This window comes from Bos indicus x Bos taurus, chromosome 10 (assembly GCF_003369695.1).
Source record: "Bos indicus x Bos taurus breed Angus x Brahman F1 hybrid chromosome 10, Bos_hybrid_MaternalHap_v2.0, whole genome shotgun sequence".
NCBI classification, from domain to species: Eukaryota; Metazoa; Chordata; class Mammalia; order Artiodactyla; family Bovidae; genus Bos; species Bos indicus x Bos taurus.
The window spans coordinates 70,336,266-70,355,717 of NC_040085.1; the positions used below are offsets into that span (position 1 = coordinate 70,336,266).

The following is a 19,452-nucleotide window of genomic DNA, read 5'->3' on the forward strand; positions in this document are numbered from 1 at the left end:
TGTGTTGTGTCTACTTTTCGGTTTTACAGAAAATGCTATAATGAACATTCATTTACAAGTTTTTATGTGAATATATTTCTAATTCTCTTGTGTTTCTACCTAGGAGTGTAACTGTTGAGTCACTTGGTAATATGTTTAGCTTTTCAGTATATAACTTTTTTTTCCAGTATATAACATTTTTGAAATGACAGCATTTTAGAAATGGTGAAGAGATCAGTGGTTGCCAGGAGTTGGGATGGGAAGGAAGTGGATGTGCATATCAAATGGCAATGGGAAGGATCTTTGTGCTGTTAAAACTAATTGTTCAGTATTTTGACTGACTGTTTAGAACATAATACCCACAAACGAGTACAAGTAAAACTGGGGAAACCTGAATAATACTGGTGGATTGTATTGCATCAATGTCAATATTTAGGCTGTTACATTTATAGTTTTGCAAAATTTGGAAGAAACTGTGAAAAGTTTACAAAGAATATCTTTGTATTATTTCTTAAAACTGCAAATGAATCTATAATTATCTCAATAAAAAGTTCAACTAAAATTAATAATAATTGGTTCTCATGATTTTTTTCTTTAGCTGCAAAATTTATATTGCCTCCATTCACCCCCTCCAGAACTGGTGCATTTACCACCTTTATATTATTTGCCTTGTTACTACACTAAGGGAAGAAAAATATCTGCAAAAAACAGTCATATTGCCCTCACAAATAGAAGTTTCCTTGAAAATCAAATTAAAAATACTGGCAAAACACATTAATTTTATCTTAAATTTAAGACAGTAGGCCTTATTATACATATTATCAGTAATTTTTTTTAACAAATTGTTAGACTTTTTTTTTTCCCTTGGATGAGCCTCACTGCTTTTGGGATCTTAGTTCTGAGACCAGGGATCTAACCCAGGCCTCCTGCAGTGGAAGTGCCAAGTGCTAACCACTGGATCACCAGGGAATTCCCTGTTTAACTTTTATTACTACAGCAGCCTACCTAGCACTATGCAAGAGTTTTAGCTCAATATCATATTCCCTAAACTAGACAATCCAATTACCAACTAAATTCTTTAATATTTATCCCTTCTGTATCTGCCTTTTTCTAAATATAGCTTTTTGCACCTGTTTCTCCATTATTGGACAGAAACACATGGTAATTATTTTTGTATGTCCCACAAAGAGATAATTATAACAGAAAGACTTAAATGTATGCATGAATAGAAAAACTGTCTCATCAAGACAATTGTGTTACTATAAAATTAAATAATAGGTTATTGGGAAAGGGAAAGATGACTCAAGCTGAAGGTATTCTATTGTAATCAATATACTTTTTTAAATTTTGTTTTTTATTTTATTTATTTTATTTTTTGAAGTTTTTTTTTTCTTTTTCTTTTGGCTGTACAGCTTGTAATACTTTAGTTCCCTGACCAGGGACTGAACTCAGACCCTTGGCAGGAGAGTACGGAGTACTAACCACTGGACCACCAGGGAATTGTTTTTTTTTTTTTAAAAAGCTTGGAGTTAAATTGTCACTGATTTTTATTAAATTTAGAAAATGCCAATATGAGCTATGAAATACTTTTTCATGTATACAGTCTCCAAAATCAATTCACAATGAGGCCTTGTAGAACCTTTTAGAACCTTTGCAGACCTTGTAGAACCTTTGGCAAACAAAAACTATGTGTAGGTACCAAATGCTTTGTGTACATGTAAAAAATTGTTTTTAAGAAGTACTTGGAAATTCTATATGAATAGCTTACATATTTTCTTTAAATCTGTTTAAAGGTTTTTTATGAATTAGACATACACATGAACCCCTGGACACAGTGGCCAAGTTAGGACACAGAAAACAGATGACCATCTACAAGCCCAGGAGAGAGGCCTCAGAAGAAACTAACCATCTTACCATGAAAAAAAAAAGTAATTATGCGAGGTGATGGATGTTATTAACCAACCTTATTGGGGTGATCACTTCACAACACATATGTACGTCAAATCACCATACTGTACATCTTAAATTTACACAATGTTATGTCAGTTATATGGCAATAAAGCTGGGGGAAACATTAAAAAGAAGAAGAAACTAGCCCTGTTGACACCTTATATTGGACTTCTCGCCTCCAGAATTATGAAAAAGTAAATTTCTGTTAACTAAGCCAGCCAGGCCATGGCACTTTATTACGGCAGCCCAAGCAAACCAATATAGAAACAACAGATAGCTACTTATTCAAAAGGCATTATCCAATGTCCCACAATATCAGCACTTAGAACATTTTACTTAAAGGTAACCATAGAGGCAATACAGACTCGCAGCCACATTATGTTACCTTTAACAACGACAACAGCCTTGGGATTCCAATCTTGATTACCAATCTCTTGCAACAAATATTTTAGGGTACTGCTGCTGCTGCTGCTAAGTCACTTCAGTCGTGTCCAACTGTGTGCGACTGCATAGATGGCAGCCCACCAGGCTCCCCCGTCCCTGGGATTCTCCAGGCAAGAATACTGGAATGCTAGAGTTCAGCTAAAAAATTCCTACAAGTATCCTTTAGTTCATTGCAGGGTATCAAATCTATCAAAGTCAAGGTACTTCTTACAAATGTGGCTTCTTTTTCATCTGTTGATACTACTCAGATGTTTCATCAAGTATTTAATAAGATTAGTAATATTTGCCATTTGGCACTTTACTGAAAGTGAGAACTCATCCTTAACTATTATCTTCCCAGGCGGCACAGTGGTAAAGAATCTGCCTGCCAGTTCAGGAGACATAAGAGACACAGGTTCAATCCCTGAGTTGGGAGGATACCCTGGAGTAGAAAATGGCACCCCACTCCAGTATTCTTGTCTAGAAAAATCCATGGACAGAGAAGCCTAGTGGTCTACAGCCCCTGGGGTCACAAAGAGTCGGACACAACTGAGCATGCACATGCAGATTATTATTATGTACATTTTGAGCAGGGCAGTTCCTACGTCATTCAGTAGTCACTCAAAAGCAGCAATATGTAACATCTCCAAAGGGATTTCTCTGGTAAAAGATAGATGTGGATCTACATTAGTGCCCCTCAGTGATAAAAGGGTTCAGTATTGAGGGAAAAAAAGCAAAACTGAGTTTAGATAAAACTTGGAGACTTTTATCAGAATGTTTCGCTCCCTACAGAGGATATAACTTCCCATGGTGTTTTATTTTCAAGTAATCCATATACCTCAGCTAAAAGATTCTTGTTTTTCACCAACAAACCAGCAAGGTCAGGATGGACTGAATCAGCTGCCCTTTTGTTGCACTTGACTGGGTTCCTGGTGGGAACCACTTCAATAGGTGGATTAAGACAAGCCTACAAAAAGAAATTTCAAATTAATCAGCTAAACATGTACCCTATAATAAAAACTGCACTGTTTTAGCTCACAAACTCAAATAAGTAACTCTAAAATACAACTTTAAAATATTCATTTTGAGGTGGTATCCTAACAAATGAAATAGGTCTCAAAAAGTAGCAAGTAACATGTTAACTTAAAAGTCTACTTTATATTTCTCTAAAAATTCTTACCTAACAACTTATAATACCTGCCATGAGTAATGCAGCACATCTAATAAACATAATTTCTGAGAGTATAGAAAATAAAACACACATAAAATGTCAGAAAATTTTAATTCACACTTAATAAAGCCTTTACAGAGCCTTAAACTATTTTAAGGTCACTGGTGAAAGATTTACCAGTATTTGTTTTATTTTTATTATAAGTAAATTCCTATGCTTATATCTTATACAAATTTATTTTTTTTTAAATCTGATTTCAGTAAATCAACATCAATTTTGTGTTTCTTTCACTCTTTACTGAGAGTAAAAATTAGGGAGATTTATCTGTATTACAATATCTCCTCCTCTTACCAAAAGAGTATATATAATATTCTAAATTTAATTAGCATAACTGGCTAAGAACAAAGTTTATATGATTCAACTGAAACCAAGTAAAATATATTCATCTAAATCCCTAAAAAGTGTATAAATGTATCACATAGTACTTATTGTATTAAAGGAACAAAACGCATTTTTCTGAAGTTATCAGGTTTTAAAATTTTATTCTTACCAAGATACTAGGAATGCAGATCTGAAAAAGAGAATACAAAATGACTATATTTAAATGTTTTTAAAAAATAAAGAGAACTTTTGAAAATATGACTAAGTCACAAGATACCACAAAGAATTAACATTGGAAAACAACTTTTTGAAATAAAAAGTATAATAACTTTAATTTGAAAACTAAACGAACACATTGAAAAGCAAATTAGACACAGCTGAGGAACGAGTGAACTCAAATATGAAGCAAAATTTTGAGCATACAGGAACAAATAAATGGAGAAAGAGAGTTTAAGGCAGAGAGATTAAAATGAAAAGGTCTATCATATGTCTGTTAGGAGTCCAAGAAGGCTATATTCTATAGAATGATGAAGAGGCAATATTTGAAGAAATAATGCTTTGATCATTTTACAGAATTGTTGAAAGATACTAATCTAAGTGGTCCAGCAAGTCCCAAGAAAAGGAAATCAAAAAAATTTCTTTACCAACACACTCATAATGAAACTACAGAATATCAAAGGGATCTAAAAAACAGATAATAGAAAGGACATAATTACAAAGAAATAGCAATTAGACAGGTGAGCAACTTCTCAATAGCAACAGAAGCTGAGAAACAGTGAAATGACATCTGTAATATACTAATAAAAAATATATCATCTTTCACTGAGTATAAAAGGCACAGATTTTCACATCTCTGCAACTGGGCTACATCTTAAAATTTCCACTAATTCATATATGGCTTGGTTAGCCAAAAGCATACTTTCAAATTTCAAAATAGTGGCTAAGACAGGACTACTTGTTCAAATCAAAGACATAAGGTAAGTGCCAACCAGAATTTCTACTTAAATTATGTTCCAAGATTAAGAGTAAAATAAACACATTTTAGACAAAAATTGGATTTACCACCAACAGGCCCTTACTTAAGAGAATTTTAAAGAAAGAAAATGAACTCACAAAGTCTGAGATACAAGAAAGAAAAGTGAATAAAAAATAACAGTAAATATTATGTGAGCATAATTACATAAACATTAATTTTAAAACTGTGATTTATGGGGTTGAAAATAAAGAATAGAACCAGTGCAGGACAAAATAAAAGCATATAGACTGAGAGGAGAAAAACAGTTTAAAGCATTATAATAAAATATTCAGATTTCTCAAGAGTAACCATAAAAACTTCTGTTAACTTTGCTGATTATATATTTTAAAATCACTAATATACTATTAAAACAATAGTCATATAGCATATAACTCTTAAACTTGTAGAAAAAAAATGAGAAAAAAAGAAATAAATGCAATACAACAAAACAAAAACAATCAGTTTTGTGTATGATAGGAGAGAAAAGGAAACAAGATAACAGGACAAGTAGATTATACATACGCTGATAGAAAGACACCCACATAATCAATAACATCAATAAATGTAAACGGACTAAACTTTCCAGTTAAAAGCAAAGATTATCAATGTTACTTGAAAGAGCAAAAACTGAAAACAACCCACATGTCAAGTAAGATTTAATGGGTAATTTATGGTATCTTTATACAATAGAATCATTACTGAATGCGCACAAAGTGACACAAATCTCATGAAGTGAAAGAAGTAACAAAAAGACAGAAATAGTATAATTACATTAAGTAAACTTTTAAACATAAAATTAATATTTATTAGGGATTCTTATATAAGTGCTAAAACTTGGAAGAAAAGCAAAGAGAATGATTGACACAAAACTCATAAAAGCCACTATTTGTAAGTGTAGGTAGGAATAAAGGGATTCAGTTAGTAAGTGGCAAAGAGGACGCTTCTCAGGTATTGGAGTGTTTTAAGATGTTGGGTGGTGGGTTTATAGGTATTTGTTTTATTACCTAGCCTGTGCATATACATTTTATAGTTCTTTCCTATGTATATTTTTTAAAAATCCATTCACAAAACAAAACTACATATTTTTAAAAGATGCATCTATATCCAAAGACATACATCAAATGTATTAGATGAGACAGAAATGGAGATGGAGAAAAAGTAAAGCAAGAGGAGCCCTGTACAGAAAGATGATATTGTACCATGAACTAAGCATGATTAACTCGACAATGTACCTGAGATATAAAACAAAAGAGCAGATTGATTAAAATGTGCTAAGTTCTTAACATATCACAATATTGTTAAGATTTCAAACACCAATAACAAAAAGAAAAAACAGTAACCATTATGTTTCATTAGGCTTTTAATTTATGAAAATAAGAAATACTCAACCTGCAATTTTTATAGATAAGTTCTTTCAAATTCCTTTCTTATTTTATAGTTTAGAAGAAATGAACAAGGAGGGATGCTGTATGTGAAGCTCGCTGAAGCTTGCTTATATAATAAAAAATTAAAATGTATAAAAATTGATATATTAATATAATTTGTATTGGAATTCTATGCAGGAATTATCACGCACAGACTAAATTTATATGAATAAAAAAAACTTCTCTTAAAAACATAAATCTATTTTCAGGGCAGGAATAGAGACACAGACATAGCAGACAGATGCATGGACACGGGCAGGGCAGGGGATGAATTGAGAGATTGGGATTGACATGTGTCCACAGCCATGTATAAAGTAGATAGCTAGTGGGAACCTGCTGTATAGCACAGTGAGCTAAGCTTGGGTGCTCTGTGTGGTAACTTAGATGAATGGGATGGCAGGAGCAGAAGGTGTGAGGAAGGTCCAAGACAGAGGGGATATACGAATATGTATAGCTGATTCACTTCATTATACAAAGAAACTAACACAGCATCATAAAGCAGCTATACTCCCAATTTTTTTTAAAAGTCCATTAAATAAAACAAACAAACAAAAAAGACTACCAAAAAACAAACAGAAAACACCCATATAAGGCTGAGCGCCAAAGAATTGATGCTATTGAACTGGGTGTTGCAGAAGACTCTTGAGAGTTCCTTGAACTGCAAGGAGATCCAACCAGTCCATCCTTAAGGAAGTCAACCCTGAATATTCATTGGAAGGACTGATGCAAGCTGAAGCTCCAATACTTTAGTCACCTGATGCAAAGAGCTAACTCACTGGAAAAGACCCTAATGCTGGGAAAGATTGAAGGCAGGAGGACAAAAGGACATCAAAGGACGGCAGATGATGAGATGGTTGGATGGCATCACTAACTCAATGGACATGAGTTTGAGCAAGCTCTGGGGGATACTGAAGGACAGGGAAGCCTAGCGTGCTACAGTCCATGGGAATGCAAAGAGTTGGACACAACTGAACAACTGAACAACAAAAAGACTGAGTGCAAATAGCAAGGTAGAAAGTTAGGTTTAGTAGAATATCATTAATGTAATTTTTTAAATGGCCAAAACAATATAAGAAGCATTCACATATATCTAAACATTAAAAACATGGACACAAAGGCTATACGCTTACTTCAGAAATTATCTCCGAAAAGAAGAAGGAAAAAAAAAAAGGTCCAGGATGGTCCAGCAGTACTTCCACATAGACTTGTAATAGTAGCTACCCTAACACCCTCATCTCTCACCACCCCAGACCCTGGATCCACTCACTTCCCTTCACCAAGATGACTAACACTCAGCAGCAGAGGCCCCAGGACCTGCCCTAGAGCTAAGAGTGGCAACGATTCTTACTGGCTGATGTCTGATTCTACTGTTAAATTTATTTATATTACCCACCCCAAGAGGGGCTTTCCAGGTGGTGCTAGTGTAGAACGCGCTTGCCAATGCACAAGACATAAGAGATGCAGGTTCGATCCCTGAGTTGGGAAAATCCCTTGGAGAAGGGCATGGCAACCCACTCCAGTATTCTTGCCTGGAGAATCCCATGGACAGAGGAGCCTGGCATGCTACAGTCCATAGGGTGGCAAAGAGTTGGACACAACTGAAGTGACTCAGCATGCACACATGCACGCAACCCAAGACTGGAGAAGGATGAGAGGTTACAAAATGGTCTTCAATTTTATGAGTGAAGTTTTATTTTCTTAAAAGAACTACTAAAGCAAATTTGGAGGGAAATGTATTAGTCTCTATACTTTTCCGTAGGGCTTCCCAGGTGGCACTGGTTTCCCACGCAGCTCAGCTGGTAAAGAACCTGCCTGCAACGCGGGAGATCTTGGTTCGATTTCTGGGTTCGATCCCTGGGTTGGGAAGATCCCCTGGAGAAGGAAAAGGCTATGCACTCCAGTATTCTGGCCTGGAGAACTCCATGGACTGTATAGTCCCTGGGGTCTCAAACAGTCGGAGACGACTGAGCGACTTTGACTTCACTTCACTCCCAGGTGGCGCTAGTGATAAAGAATCTGCCTCCACCTGTCAATGAAGGAGATTTAAGAGATGGGTTTGATCCTTGGGTTGGGAAGATCCCCTTGGAGTAGGAAATGGCATGCTACTCCAGTATTCTTGCTGGGAGAATCCCATGGACAGAAGAGTGTGGCGGGCTACAGTCCATGGGATTGCAAAGAGTCATACACAACTGAGCCACTAACACACACACACAATCCCAAAGAAAGCATACTATTTTTTTTTTTTGAAAACATGCTATTTTTAAACTTACTTGTTGCAAACTCAAGCATTTTGTTTTATAATTGATTTAAAATAAATTTCATAGTTAAATGAGGACATGCTGATAATAAGACAATTTTATTATTATAAACTTCATAATATACCAATATTTAAATATATATTTTATGGTGTTAAAACTTGTGGAAAATGATAAAACAATTTTTTATATTCCCAGAGGTATTTATGAGCATTTATGCACTTTAAATGAGTTAGAGATTGTAGAACAATGTCCTTCTTCATTGTATCAGTTACTTCTTTTCCCCATCTTTCTAGAGGTATAGTTGAAAATTAAAATTATATATAAAGTATGTGACAATGTTTTGATATTTGTATACATTGTGAAATAATCTTTACAATCAAGCTAATTAATATATCCATCACCTCACACAGTACCATTTTCTTTTTTTTGTGATGAGAACATTTAAGATCTAAACTGTTGGCAGTTTCAAGTATACAATACAGTATTATTAACTATATATATATACATAGTCACATTGCTGAACATTAGATCTCCAGAACTTATTTATCTTGCAAAAATAATGTCCCCTTTAACCAACATCTCATTTCCTTCTTCCCACCATCTCAGGAAATCACCATTCCACTCTGTTTCTGTAAGTTTGTTTTAGATTTTACATATAAGTGAGATCATGTAGTATTAGTCTTTGTTTGGCTTATTTCACTAAGTAAGAATGTCCTGCAGGTTCATCTATGTTGTTGAAGATGGCAGGATTTCCTTTTTTTTAAAGGCTGAAGAATATTCTTCTAAAGAATACATGTATCACATTTTCTTTATCCATTCATCTGTTGACTTATTTACTTTTAATGTAATACATTTCCTTTCCTAGGGAAGAAACTAGGTTAATTATTCTCATTTAAAGACAATAGGGGATGGAAATAAACCAGTCCCCTAAGCCCCCATCCTTACCCCACAGCTCAGACTTCATCTCCTAGGAGTTACAAGCTAAAGAATAGATGGATCTGTCTAATGGTCTTAAAAATATCATCTGACCCAAGAGGGTATTTAATTTCCAGAAACAGTCTCATCAGGGTCCAGCCCTAATAAAACAAGGCTGTATATCAAGGGGGTAATATGGGACAACAGAAAGGTGATGAGAGTCAGACTACTCAGTTCTGCCCTTAAATCACTGTGGCCTCTTTCCAGTGTTCAGTTTGCTAATCTGCAAAATGATAGGGTTGGATCAAATTAACTCAGAGGCCCTTTATATTGTTTTGGGACTGTGGGCCTTGGTGAAATATCAGAATCACCAAAAAGGCAAAAATAAGTAAAATTCACTTTGAGGTTCCATTAGATTCAGAAATTTCATTGCTCCTTGTTCTAGAGTTAAGTCAGGAACTGGAAGTGAGATCTTTGACTCATGTCTTGAGTCGTGCATTGGAAGGGTGCTCCACAGGCGAGGGGGCAAACAGAACTGAATTTTCCTTTCTGCTAGCTCTTGCTTGTGCAAGATGCTGTTTTACCTCTTCCTCCTGAGAACAGAAAAAATTAAATAAATCCCAGAGTACAACTTACCCCTGAGCTATTTTTCCGAGATGCGTAAGCTGATATATGTTTGACTTCCAACGGCTTAGCCTTGCGGGGTCCTTTGCTTTGGGCAGTAGCCAGCTTCCCTGGATTTGAGTGGTTTAAAAACTGGACAGGGCTTGACATGCTGGAGATAAAAGAAGCATGAACAAGATCTACTAATGGTGAACCAAGGTGCTTCCAAGAAGAGTTTTCATAGAGTGGTCAGGAAAAGATGCTGAGGTCTGGCCAGCGCCCACAGCAATGTCTCTGCGAAGGTTCCACGTCAGATCCTTATAGTTTAGCCAGACCTCAGAAGAAGCTGCCCGCTGAACCTGTAGCTTGGAGATAAGACAGATCTAGTTTCTAAAGGCAGTATCAAAACAGTGCTTAAATTACAACTGGTTGAAAATAGCCTGCTGATATACACATATGCACTTATATCATACTTAAATGCTACTTGTGAATCATATCTTTAGATACCTGACTTGCAAATTTCCTTCATTTTCAATTTCTGAGTCTATAGGAAATATAACTATATCCCTCAAGATTCAGTCAAAAGCTAGTGTCTAAAATGAGTTAATGTAACATGTGATAGCTCATAGTGCTCTGTCCCAGAGAAACATAAAATGTAACCTCACATTATGAATTTTATAAATTCAATTTCCTAAGAACTCAATACTGCCTTAAATCCATTTTCCCTACCCAGTTCATGTATTATCTTTCTTTTCAATAAGAGAAATAGAAGAAAGACACCTTCCAAATTATTATCTATATATTTTATTAAGCAATAAGATGGAGATTTCTTTTTTAAGATCAGAGAATGAACTCTAGTGGGGGAAATGTGGCATTTAGAAACCGTGCACTGAGAGGGCTGCATGCAAATAGGGTATGAGTTTCCTTTGCTGGTGGTATCTCCCAGAAAATGGAACAGTTCCAGAACAAAAAATATCAAGAGGGTGTGAGCTGAAGAATATTGAGCTGAAAGTATGAAACCCTGGTTTTCTTTACTAACCCTGGAAATCTATTTTGAAATTCCTCTATTACTTATTCCAGATTTATTAATACTGAAGACAATTATTAAAGAACAAATATCTCTAATGAAACTTTAGTCTCTTCCTCATTTTAATTATTCGATACTTAAAATCATTACTATATCAATTCCTTTTCTAAGAACCAAAGAATAGACTTAAAGAACGCCTTCCTCAGTGATCAGTGCAAAGAAATAGAGGCAAACAATAGAATTAGAAAGTCTAGATATTTCTTCAAGGAAATTAGAGATACCAAGGGAACATTTCACACAAAGATGGGCTCAATAAAGGTCAGAAATGGTATGGACCTAACAGAAACAGAAGATATTAAGAAGAGATGGCAAGAATACACAGAACTATACAAAAAAAGACCTTCAAGACCCAGATAATCGTGATGGTGTGATCATCAACCTAGAGCCAGATATCCTGGAATGCGAAGTCAAGTGGCCCTTAGGAAGCATCACTATGAACAAAGCTAATGGGAGGTGATGGAATTCCAGTTGAACTATTTCAAATTCTAAAAGATGATGCTGTGAAAGTGCTGCACTCAATATGCCAGCAAATTTGGAAAACTCAGCAGGGGCCACAGAACTGGAAAAGGTCAGTTTTCACTCCAATCCCAAAGAAAGGCAATGCCAAAGAATGCTCAAACTATCGCACAATTGCACTCATCTCACATGCTAGCAAAGTAATGCTCAAAATTCTCCAAGCCAGGCTTCAACAGTATGTGAACCATGAACTTCCAGATGTTCAAGATGGATTTAGAAAAGGCAGGGGAACCAGAGATCAAATTGCCAACATCTGTTGGATCATTGAAAAAGCAAGAGAGTTCCAGAAAAACATTTACTTCTGCTTTATTGACTATGTCAAAGCCTTTGACTGTGTGGACCACAACAAACTCTGGAAAATTCCTCTATGGGAATACCAGACCACCTGACCTGCCTCTTGAGAAATCTGTATGCAGGTCAGGAAGCAACAGTTAGAACTGGACATGGAACAACAGACTGGTTCCAAATAGGAAAAGGAGTACATCAAGGCTATATATTGTCAGCCTGCTTATTTAACTTATATGCAGAGTACATCATGAGAAACGCTGGACTGGAAGAAGCACAAGCTGGAACTGTGGTGTTGGAGAAGACTCTTGAGAGTCCCTTGGACTGCAAGGAGATCCAAGCAGTCCATCCTGAATATTCACTGGAAGGACTGATGTTGAAGCTGAAACTCCAATACTTCAGCCACCTGATGCAAAGAACTGATTCACTGGAAAAGACCCTGATGCTGGGAAAGATTGAAGGCAGGAGGAGAAGGGGACGACAGAGGATGAGATGGCTGGATGGCATCAGCGACTCAATGGACATGAGTTTGAGTAAACTCTGGGAGTTGGCGATGGACAGGGAGGCCTGGCTTGTTGCAGTCCATGGTGTCGCAAAGAATCGGACACGTCTGAGCAACTGAACTGAACTCACTTAAGTTTTGGTGAACTGAAAAGGAGGAATAAACTGCTCCTCAGTCCTGGAACAAGGATCATACTGGAGACAAAGGTTTTCTTAAGAATCCTATCCTCTTCTTTTTTTTAAAATTTTTTTACCATTTTATGAATCTTATGCTCTATTAAAAACAACTTACGAGTTTCATTTATATTGCTTCTAAGAAACAAGGTACTATGTGGGCCAAAATATATTCCCAGAAGCATGAACTAATCTTACAGTATCTCAAGTACCATCTCCTTCCTTGATTCATGCAAGTGAGAATAATCTCTCTCTCTTCCTAATTCTTAAGAGTATATGATCTATGTATTTCCTTTGATTGTTATGTCATTCAATATTGTATGAGGTAAAAATCTGATCTCTCCTACTACATTAAAGCTACATTAAGAGCAGAATCTATTTCTGGTTTATCTCTATCATTCCATACTCAGTTCAGTTCAGCTCAGTCGTGTCCGACTCTTTGCAACCCCATGAATCACAGCATACCAGGCCTCCTTGTCCATCACCAACTCCTGGAGTTCATCCAAACTCACGTCCATCGAGTCGGTGATGCCATCCAGCCATCTCATCCTCTGTCATCCCCTTCTCCTCCTGCCCCCAATCCCTCCCAGCATCTGAGTCTTTTCCAATGAGTCATCTCTTCACATGAGGTGGCCAAAGTACTGGAGTTTCAGCTTCAGCATGTCTTTCCAATGAACACCCAGGACTGATCTCCTTTAGAATGGACTGGTTGGATCTCCTTGTCCAAGGGACTCGCAAGAGTCTTCTGCAACATCACAGTTCAAAAGCATCAATTCTTCGGCACTCAACTTTCTTCACAGTCCAATTCTCACATCCACACATGACCACAGGAAAAACCATAGCCTTGACTAGGCGGACCTTTGTTGGCAAAGTAATGTCTCTGCTTTTGAATATACTATCTAGGTTGGTCATAACTTTTCATCCAAGGAGTAAGCGTCTTTTAATTTCATGGCTGCAATCACCATCTGCAGTGATTTTGGAGCCCAAAAAAATAAAGTCTGACACTGTTTCCACTGTTTCCCCATCTATTTCCCATGAAGCGATGGGACCAGATGCCATGATCTCTGTTTTCTGAATGTTGAGCTTTTTAAGCCAACTTTTTCACTCTCCTCTTTTAACTTTCATCACAAGGCTAAAGTTCCTCTTCACTTTCTGCCATAAGGGTTGTGTCATCTGCATATCTGAGGTTATTGATATTTCTCCCGGCAATCTTGATTCCAGCTTGTGCTTCTTCCAGTCCAGCGTTTCTCATGATGTACTCTGCACAGAAGTTAAATAAGCAGGCTGACAATATACAGCCTTGACGTACTCCTTTTCCTATTTGGAACCAGTCTGTTGTTCCATGTCCAGTTCGAACTGTTGCTTCCTGACCTGCCTATAGATTTCTCAAGAGGCAGGTCAGGTGGTCTGGTATTCCCATCTCTTTCAGAATTTTCCACAGTTTATTATGATCCACATAGTCAAAGGCTTTGGCATAGTCAATAAAGCAGAAATAGATGTTTTTCTGGAACTCTCTTGCTTTTTCCATAATCCAGCGGATGTTGGCAATTTGATCTCTGGTTCCTCTGCCTTTTCTAAAACCAGCTTGAACATACTAGGCCCCCAAAACACAGTTTGAACAACTAAAGAACCCAACAGGAAAAAAACAAAACACCACTCTTAAATACAAAGTTAACTCATATAAGTGATAATACTGTTCTTCCAAATTTACCTTACAAAAATATAATAAAAATATAATAGAAGTCTCAAATGAAAAATAAAATACAGCCATATGACACAATTATTCTATGATTTTAGGTCTGTACATAACTACTGAATTCTTTCACAACATTCGTAAGATTTATCAATATTCACATTAGAAAAATACAGTATGCTATGCTTCATTTAGTAGAAAGTAAAAACCATAAATGTTTACCATATCAGGCACAAGAGAAAATTCCAATTCCAAGTTCAGTTCCCAGAAGAAATCTGAATTGTTCAATATGAGGGACTGCCCTGCACTATTTGCCAAAAGAATGTTTGTACATCAAAGGAGCTGTTGCTAGGTCAACGCATCACAGAGGTCAAGGGAATAGCAAAGGGACCTTCTAAAGTGATAAAGTAAGGCCTGTGAGTCTTTATTTTCCTAATTAATGAAGTGAAAAACATAAAGTGGCTTCATCAAGCATGAGAGAACTTAGCAAACTCTTAGGAAAGTAATCCCACCAAAAGTAAATATTCCAGCAAAGGTGAAATTCATATTTTGGGTCTTTCTTTTGTGAAATTCTTGGAATAGGTCAAACACCTACACCTAATAAACAAAGAAGTACTTTGAAAGGAGGAGAAAAATGATGACTCCATCTACTATGGAACACAGTAAAAGCAAAACATGACTTGTTTGAAAAACTGGTATTCTAAGAAAGCATGTCCCTATTATGTGTTCTTGATATTAGAATCACTATATTTATATTTCAAATATCATCTAATCTAGTGGTTCTCAGCCCTGTCCACCCATTAAAATCTCAAAGACAACTTCAAAAAATACTGATACTCTGACACTACCCCCAGTTCTGACTTAATTGGTCTACAGTGGGGTCTAAGCATAAATATTTTAAAAAATCTACACAGGTAATCCTAATGTGAATAAAAATGAGGTAGGGCTAAAATAAGTAGTATTAATAAGTATGAGAGTAAGAGTTAATAACTAAACCAGGAAAATTAGAAATATCCTTTTTTTCCTCTAAAACTAGATTTTAAAAATTACATCCCTAAGCAGCAGAAACATAACCATGAACAAGACAGGGAATTTCTAATAAAGCTAAAATTCTGGTGGAAAAAGAAAAGATAGCGAACAACTAAATAAATGAAATCATTTTAGATAGTGATAAGTGCTGTGAATAAAATAGGCTATTGTGATAGTAACAAGTAGCTAAGTGAGGGGTCATTTTTGTTAACGTAATCAGAGACAGTCTGCTTTGAATATATTCATAGAAATCACATTACACATTTTACTGGATAACCTGCCTTGATGATTTAATAATTTATGAAAGCTATCTTACACAGCATCTATAGATGTATATCCATTGCTTAACAACTTCATCCATCCTGATGGAGATTTGCTTTTTGCTATTGACACTGATGCTGTGAGGAACACTCTTATACATATATCTTTGTGTATACATGTACTTATTACTCTAGGGTAAATTTCTAGAAGTGGACTTACAAGATCAAAGAAAGCCCACATTAAAGTTTTGATAGATATTCTCAAATAACCCTCAGTATTTTTGTAAAAATGGTACTTCTGCAGAAAGGATACACATTTTTTTCAAGCAACTGCCATTAACAGCATTTGAATAAAAATATTTTTTCTTTTTATTCTCTGTAAAATGATCCATTCTCAGTCTTTATCTCATTTGACCAACCTGCAATATATTTGGAAGAATTAGTTACCTCTTTTCCTGTGAAACACTTTCTTGTCTTCTAAGGCTGCATGCTCTCAAAGTTTTTCTCATAACACGCTGGACTCTTTTCAGTATTCCTTCCTGGTTTCTCTTCATATCTCCTTGAATTCTAAACACTGAAGTGTCCTAGGTATCAGTCTTCAGTCATCTCTCTACCTACACTCATTCCTGTCTTGGGCACACTTCCAATTTCATGGATTCAAATATCGCAGACCTCATTTATATAAATATCAGACATCTAAGATGCATCTAAAAACTTATTTCAGCTCAGTAATGGAACTTCACCTTTTCAGCTGCTCAAACCAAATCCTTGGTTTTTTCTCTTATACCCTAACTTCCTCTCTTCATTCAGGTTTCCGCACCTCAGATTCCCCAGAGGGAATTTCCTCTTAACACATTTCTAAAACAGCACTCTCCTGCCTCCCACCACCATTCCGTATCCTCTTAGCTTGTCTATTGGTAAAACATGGTATTTCTTAATATCTAAAATTAGAGTACATATTTCTTTGACCATTGACTCCCAGAATATTAGCTGGGAAGTGGGGGTGGGGGGTGGGGAATTAATTGGTTCACCGTGGTATCCCTATCACCTAGAGCAGTGTCTCTCTGTTGTTGACATAGTAGCCACTCAATAACTATTTGCTCAGTGAATGAATTGTACCGGTCACACAGAGATATCATAGTTGAAAACCAGGCTGTTAAAGTGGCAAAGGCAACATATTTTAAACAATCAGGTTTGGTCCCTATTCCAGCAACAGCTATGCAGTTTTGAAAATTATCCTTCAAATTCTATTTCTCAATCTGCAATTCGGGGTTTATGTCATCTTTCTCAGCAAACCAGACAGTTGCAGTCAATATCTATTTGGCATTATAAACACAAAACTTTCACTACCCATAATTTTCAGGGAACATATTTTTCTCTTCATCTGTTGTTCACATGGAACATAACGTAACAGTATGCCTTCAGAGGTCCTTACATTTTTTAGGTTATTATATAGTTGGCCCTCTAGTATCTTTGGGTTCCACTTGCTCTGTCAGCCAAGCCTGGTCAAAAATTTTAAAAGTTCCATTAAGTGCCCAAAGGTAAAATTTGAATTTGAAGCATACCAGCACCTATTTATCTAGCATTTACACGGTATCAGTAATCTACAGGTGATGTAATTTACACAGGAGTATGTGCTTCGGTTATACATAAACACTACTTTGTTTTTTTATAACGGACTTCAGCACTTGCGGACTTTAGTATCTGTGGGACGATTCTGGAACCAATCAGAAACTTGCAGAACTCGTCCTTCTAAACATCCCAGTTGCCTTCCAAGAGTGTCCGCCCTTGAGGTCACAAGGCCACACAGTTCTGCAAGGCCCTTGTCCTTTCTCCAACCCCAGATCTGTGTGTGGGCATCTGATAAAACCTAGACTTGCAAAGCTGACCACCCTCCCTGCAATGGCTATCCTGGGGGTTACCCGGACCCTGAGGGAGCCAACATGGCGCTCCAGCTACGCGGGTCTGAAAACAGCGGGCTGGGTTTCGACCTTGGCCAAGCATCAGATTCGCCTGAGAAGACTTGAAAAGAAGTCAGGGGATGCCACCCAGACTCTCCGATTCAGTATGAGGGTGGGGACCGCGACCCCAGTCTGACCACGCCGGGGCGGGGGGGGAGGGAAAGGACGGGGGGGCTGCGGTACGAGAACGCCGGATGCCTCCCCACAATTCCGCAGGTCTACCTGCAAGCCAGCCCGGCGCCTCCAAGCTCCCTACGCGGGAACCCGGTAAGAATCGTACAGCACAGATTCCACGCCCTCAGCCGGCGCTGCCCTCCCGCGCCCGCCAAACTGGTCTCCCGCTAACCTGTGCCTCGACTCCGCCCCCTAAGGTCTGGATTCTAAGCTGATTCCCAATTCAGCTGGATCCCCGCCCACACGATGGCGCATTCTGGAAAAAAAAAAAAAAATCCTTCCAGCAGCCAATCATGTCCTCCAGCCAGTCTACACAGAGGTCCCTCAAATTCCCGCTGCACGTCAAACCCTCTACTCCTCAGCTCTAAGCCGCCTAAGGGTCCTCCGTCCGTCTGGACTGCGCACGCGCATTCTCATCCGTTGCGAGTGGAGGCGGGGACGCAGGCGCAGTAGAAGTGTCGGCCTGCGAGGTCCCTAGACACGTGTGTTGGGCTGTCCCGCGCAGCAGTGAAGAGAGTCGAACCTCGATTTTGTTGGTGTCCATTGTGAGCGGCGGACTTTTAAAGGTCATGGCGCCGGCGGAAATCCTGAACGGGAAGGTGGTCTCCGCGTAAGCACCTGTCCTTGTTGTTAGGGCGTGTTGGGTTTGCAGGCGAGGACTGTGAGCAGGGTGTGCAGGTTCCCAAGGACTTTTTTTTTTTTTTTTTTTTGCGGGAGGGAGACTTATAGCGCAAGTCAGGCCAGCGGAGTGGGTAGCGAGGACTTTGTCTTGAACCCCTCACCCCTGAAGACTGGGTCTCTGAAACCAAAAAAATGCGCCCCGGACATGATCTGCGTTTGTAGATCGGGTACCTGGTGGCCCTGCCTGCTGGCTCCTCTGCTTCTGGGACAAGTTCTCTTCCTCAGCCCGACAACTATTCTCCCAGAAGTGCAGCTGCCAGAAGAGTATGTTTGGGTTGCCTGCAGCATCCCACTCAGAAATCCAGTTACTTCCCTTCCCCCGTAATTTGGAGGGGAGGAGACTGAGATTAATGAGGTAGCAAGACTTTACAAGTTTACCAGGCTGATTAGTGTCAGAGGGTCTCCATCCAAGATCATAGCTTTTTCCTACTACCCCAGAGTCATCATTTGCTAAGTGAAATCTAATAAACATTTCTTTCCCCCTCAATTTCATGCTCCTCTAACAGCTATCTCCTGTGTCCTGACCCTAGAGTTACTTTCTGGTTTGGCTCTTGAGTCCTGACAATATTTTACATTCCTTTTGAGCTCTGCCATTTCTACTCTACCGGGAAATCTGGATGCTTAATTAGTGGATATGATTGCCAGCCTTAATTCCCTGGGAGTAACACCTGGCAGCTTTTTGTTTTGAGAGTTGACCGGAGTGGAGTGAGAGGAAGAGATGAAAGTAGAAGAGGGAAGGATATATTTTCTGTGATCCACCTGCAGGTTTTTCTTGGGACCTTGGACTTCACCTGTTATTTAGTGACAGCCGCAGCTGGCAACAATAATTGCCCCATGAAGCCCTAATTTTGTGTGTACAGGTTTTTGAGCGAATTATAGAGTCACTGGTGGTGAAACCCACCTTCAGCCATAATGATTGTTTCCTGGAAGGTAGAGGGGAACAAAGAAGGTGAGATGTAATTTAGATGATGG

At 37.9% G+C, this 19,452-nt stretch overlaps 2 protein-coding genes across 12 annotated transcripts in view; one reads left to right on the forward strand and one right to left on the reverse strand.

The window, feature by feature from the left end:
* The window catches only part of LOC113900488 (coiled-coil domain-containing protein 170-like), a 40,174-nt gene extending 22,050 nt beyond the window's left edge, over positions 1-18,124 (reverse strand). For 3 of the 11 annotated variants that reach the window (XM_027554304.1, XM_027554302.1, XM_027554310.1), the window contains exons 1-4: positions 16,112-18,124; positions 10,153-10,291; positions 4,074-4,094; positions 3,191-3,319 (exon numbers count right to left, since the gene is read on the reverse strand). In XM_027554304.1, coding sequence (XP_027410105.1) covers positions 3,191-3,319; positions 4,074-4,094; positions 10,153-10,291; positions 16,112-16,218 — 396 coding nt within the window. In that variant the 5' untranslated portion in view covers positions 16,219-18,124. Of the gene's footprint in view, positions 1-3,190; positions 3,320-4,073; positions 4,095-10,152; positions 10,485-16,111 lie in introns of all 11 variants that reach the window. The other 8 variants (XM_027554301.1, XM_027554300.1, XM_027554308.1 and 5 more) reach the window with 8 other exon arrangements.
* A 105-nt stretch (positions 18,125-18,229) lies between these two features.
* The window catches only part of MTHFD1 (methylenetetrahydrofolate dehydrogenase, cyclohydrolase and formyltetrahydrofolate synthetase 1), a 60,634-nt gene continuing 59,411 nt past the window's right edge, over positions 18,230-19,452 (forward strand). Inside the window, exon 1 of the mRNA XM_027554294.1 lies at positions 18,230-18,409. Coding sequence (XP_027410095.1) covers positions 18,369-18,409 — 41 coding nt within the window. The 5' untranslated portion in view covers positions 18,230-18,368. The remainder of the gene's footprint in view (positions 18,410-19,452) is intronic.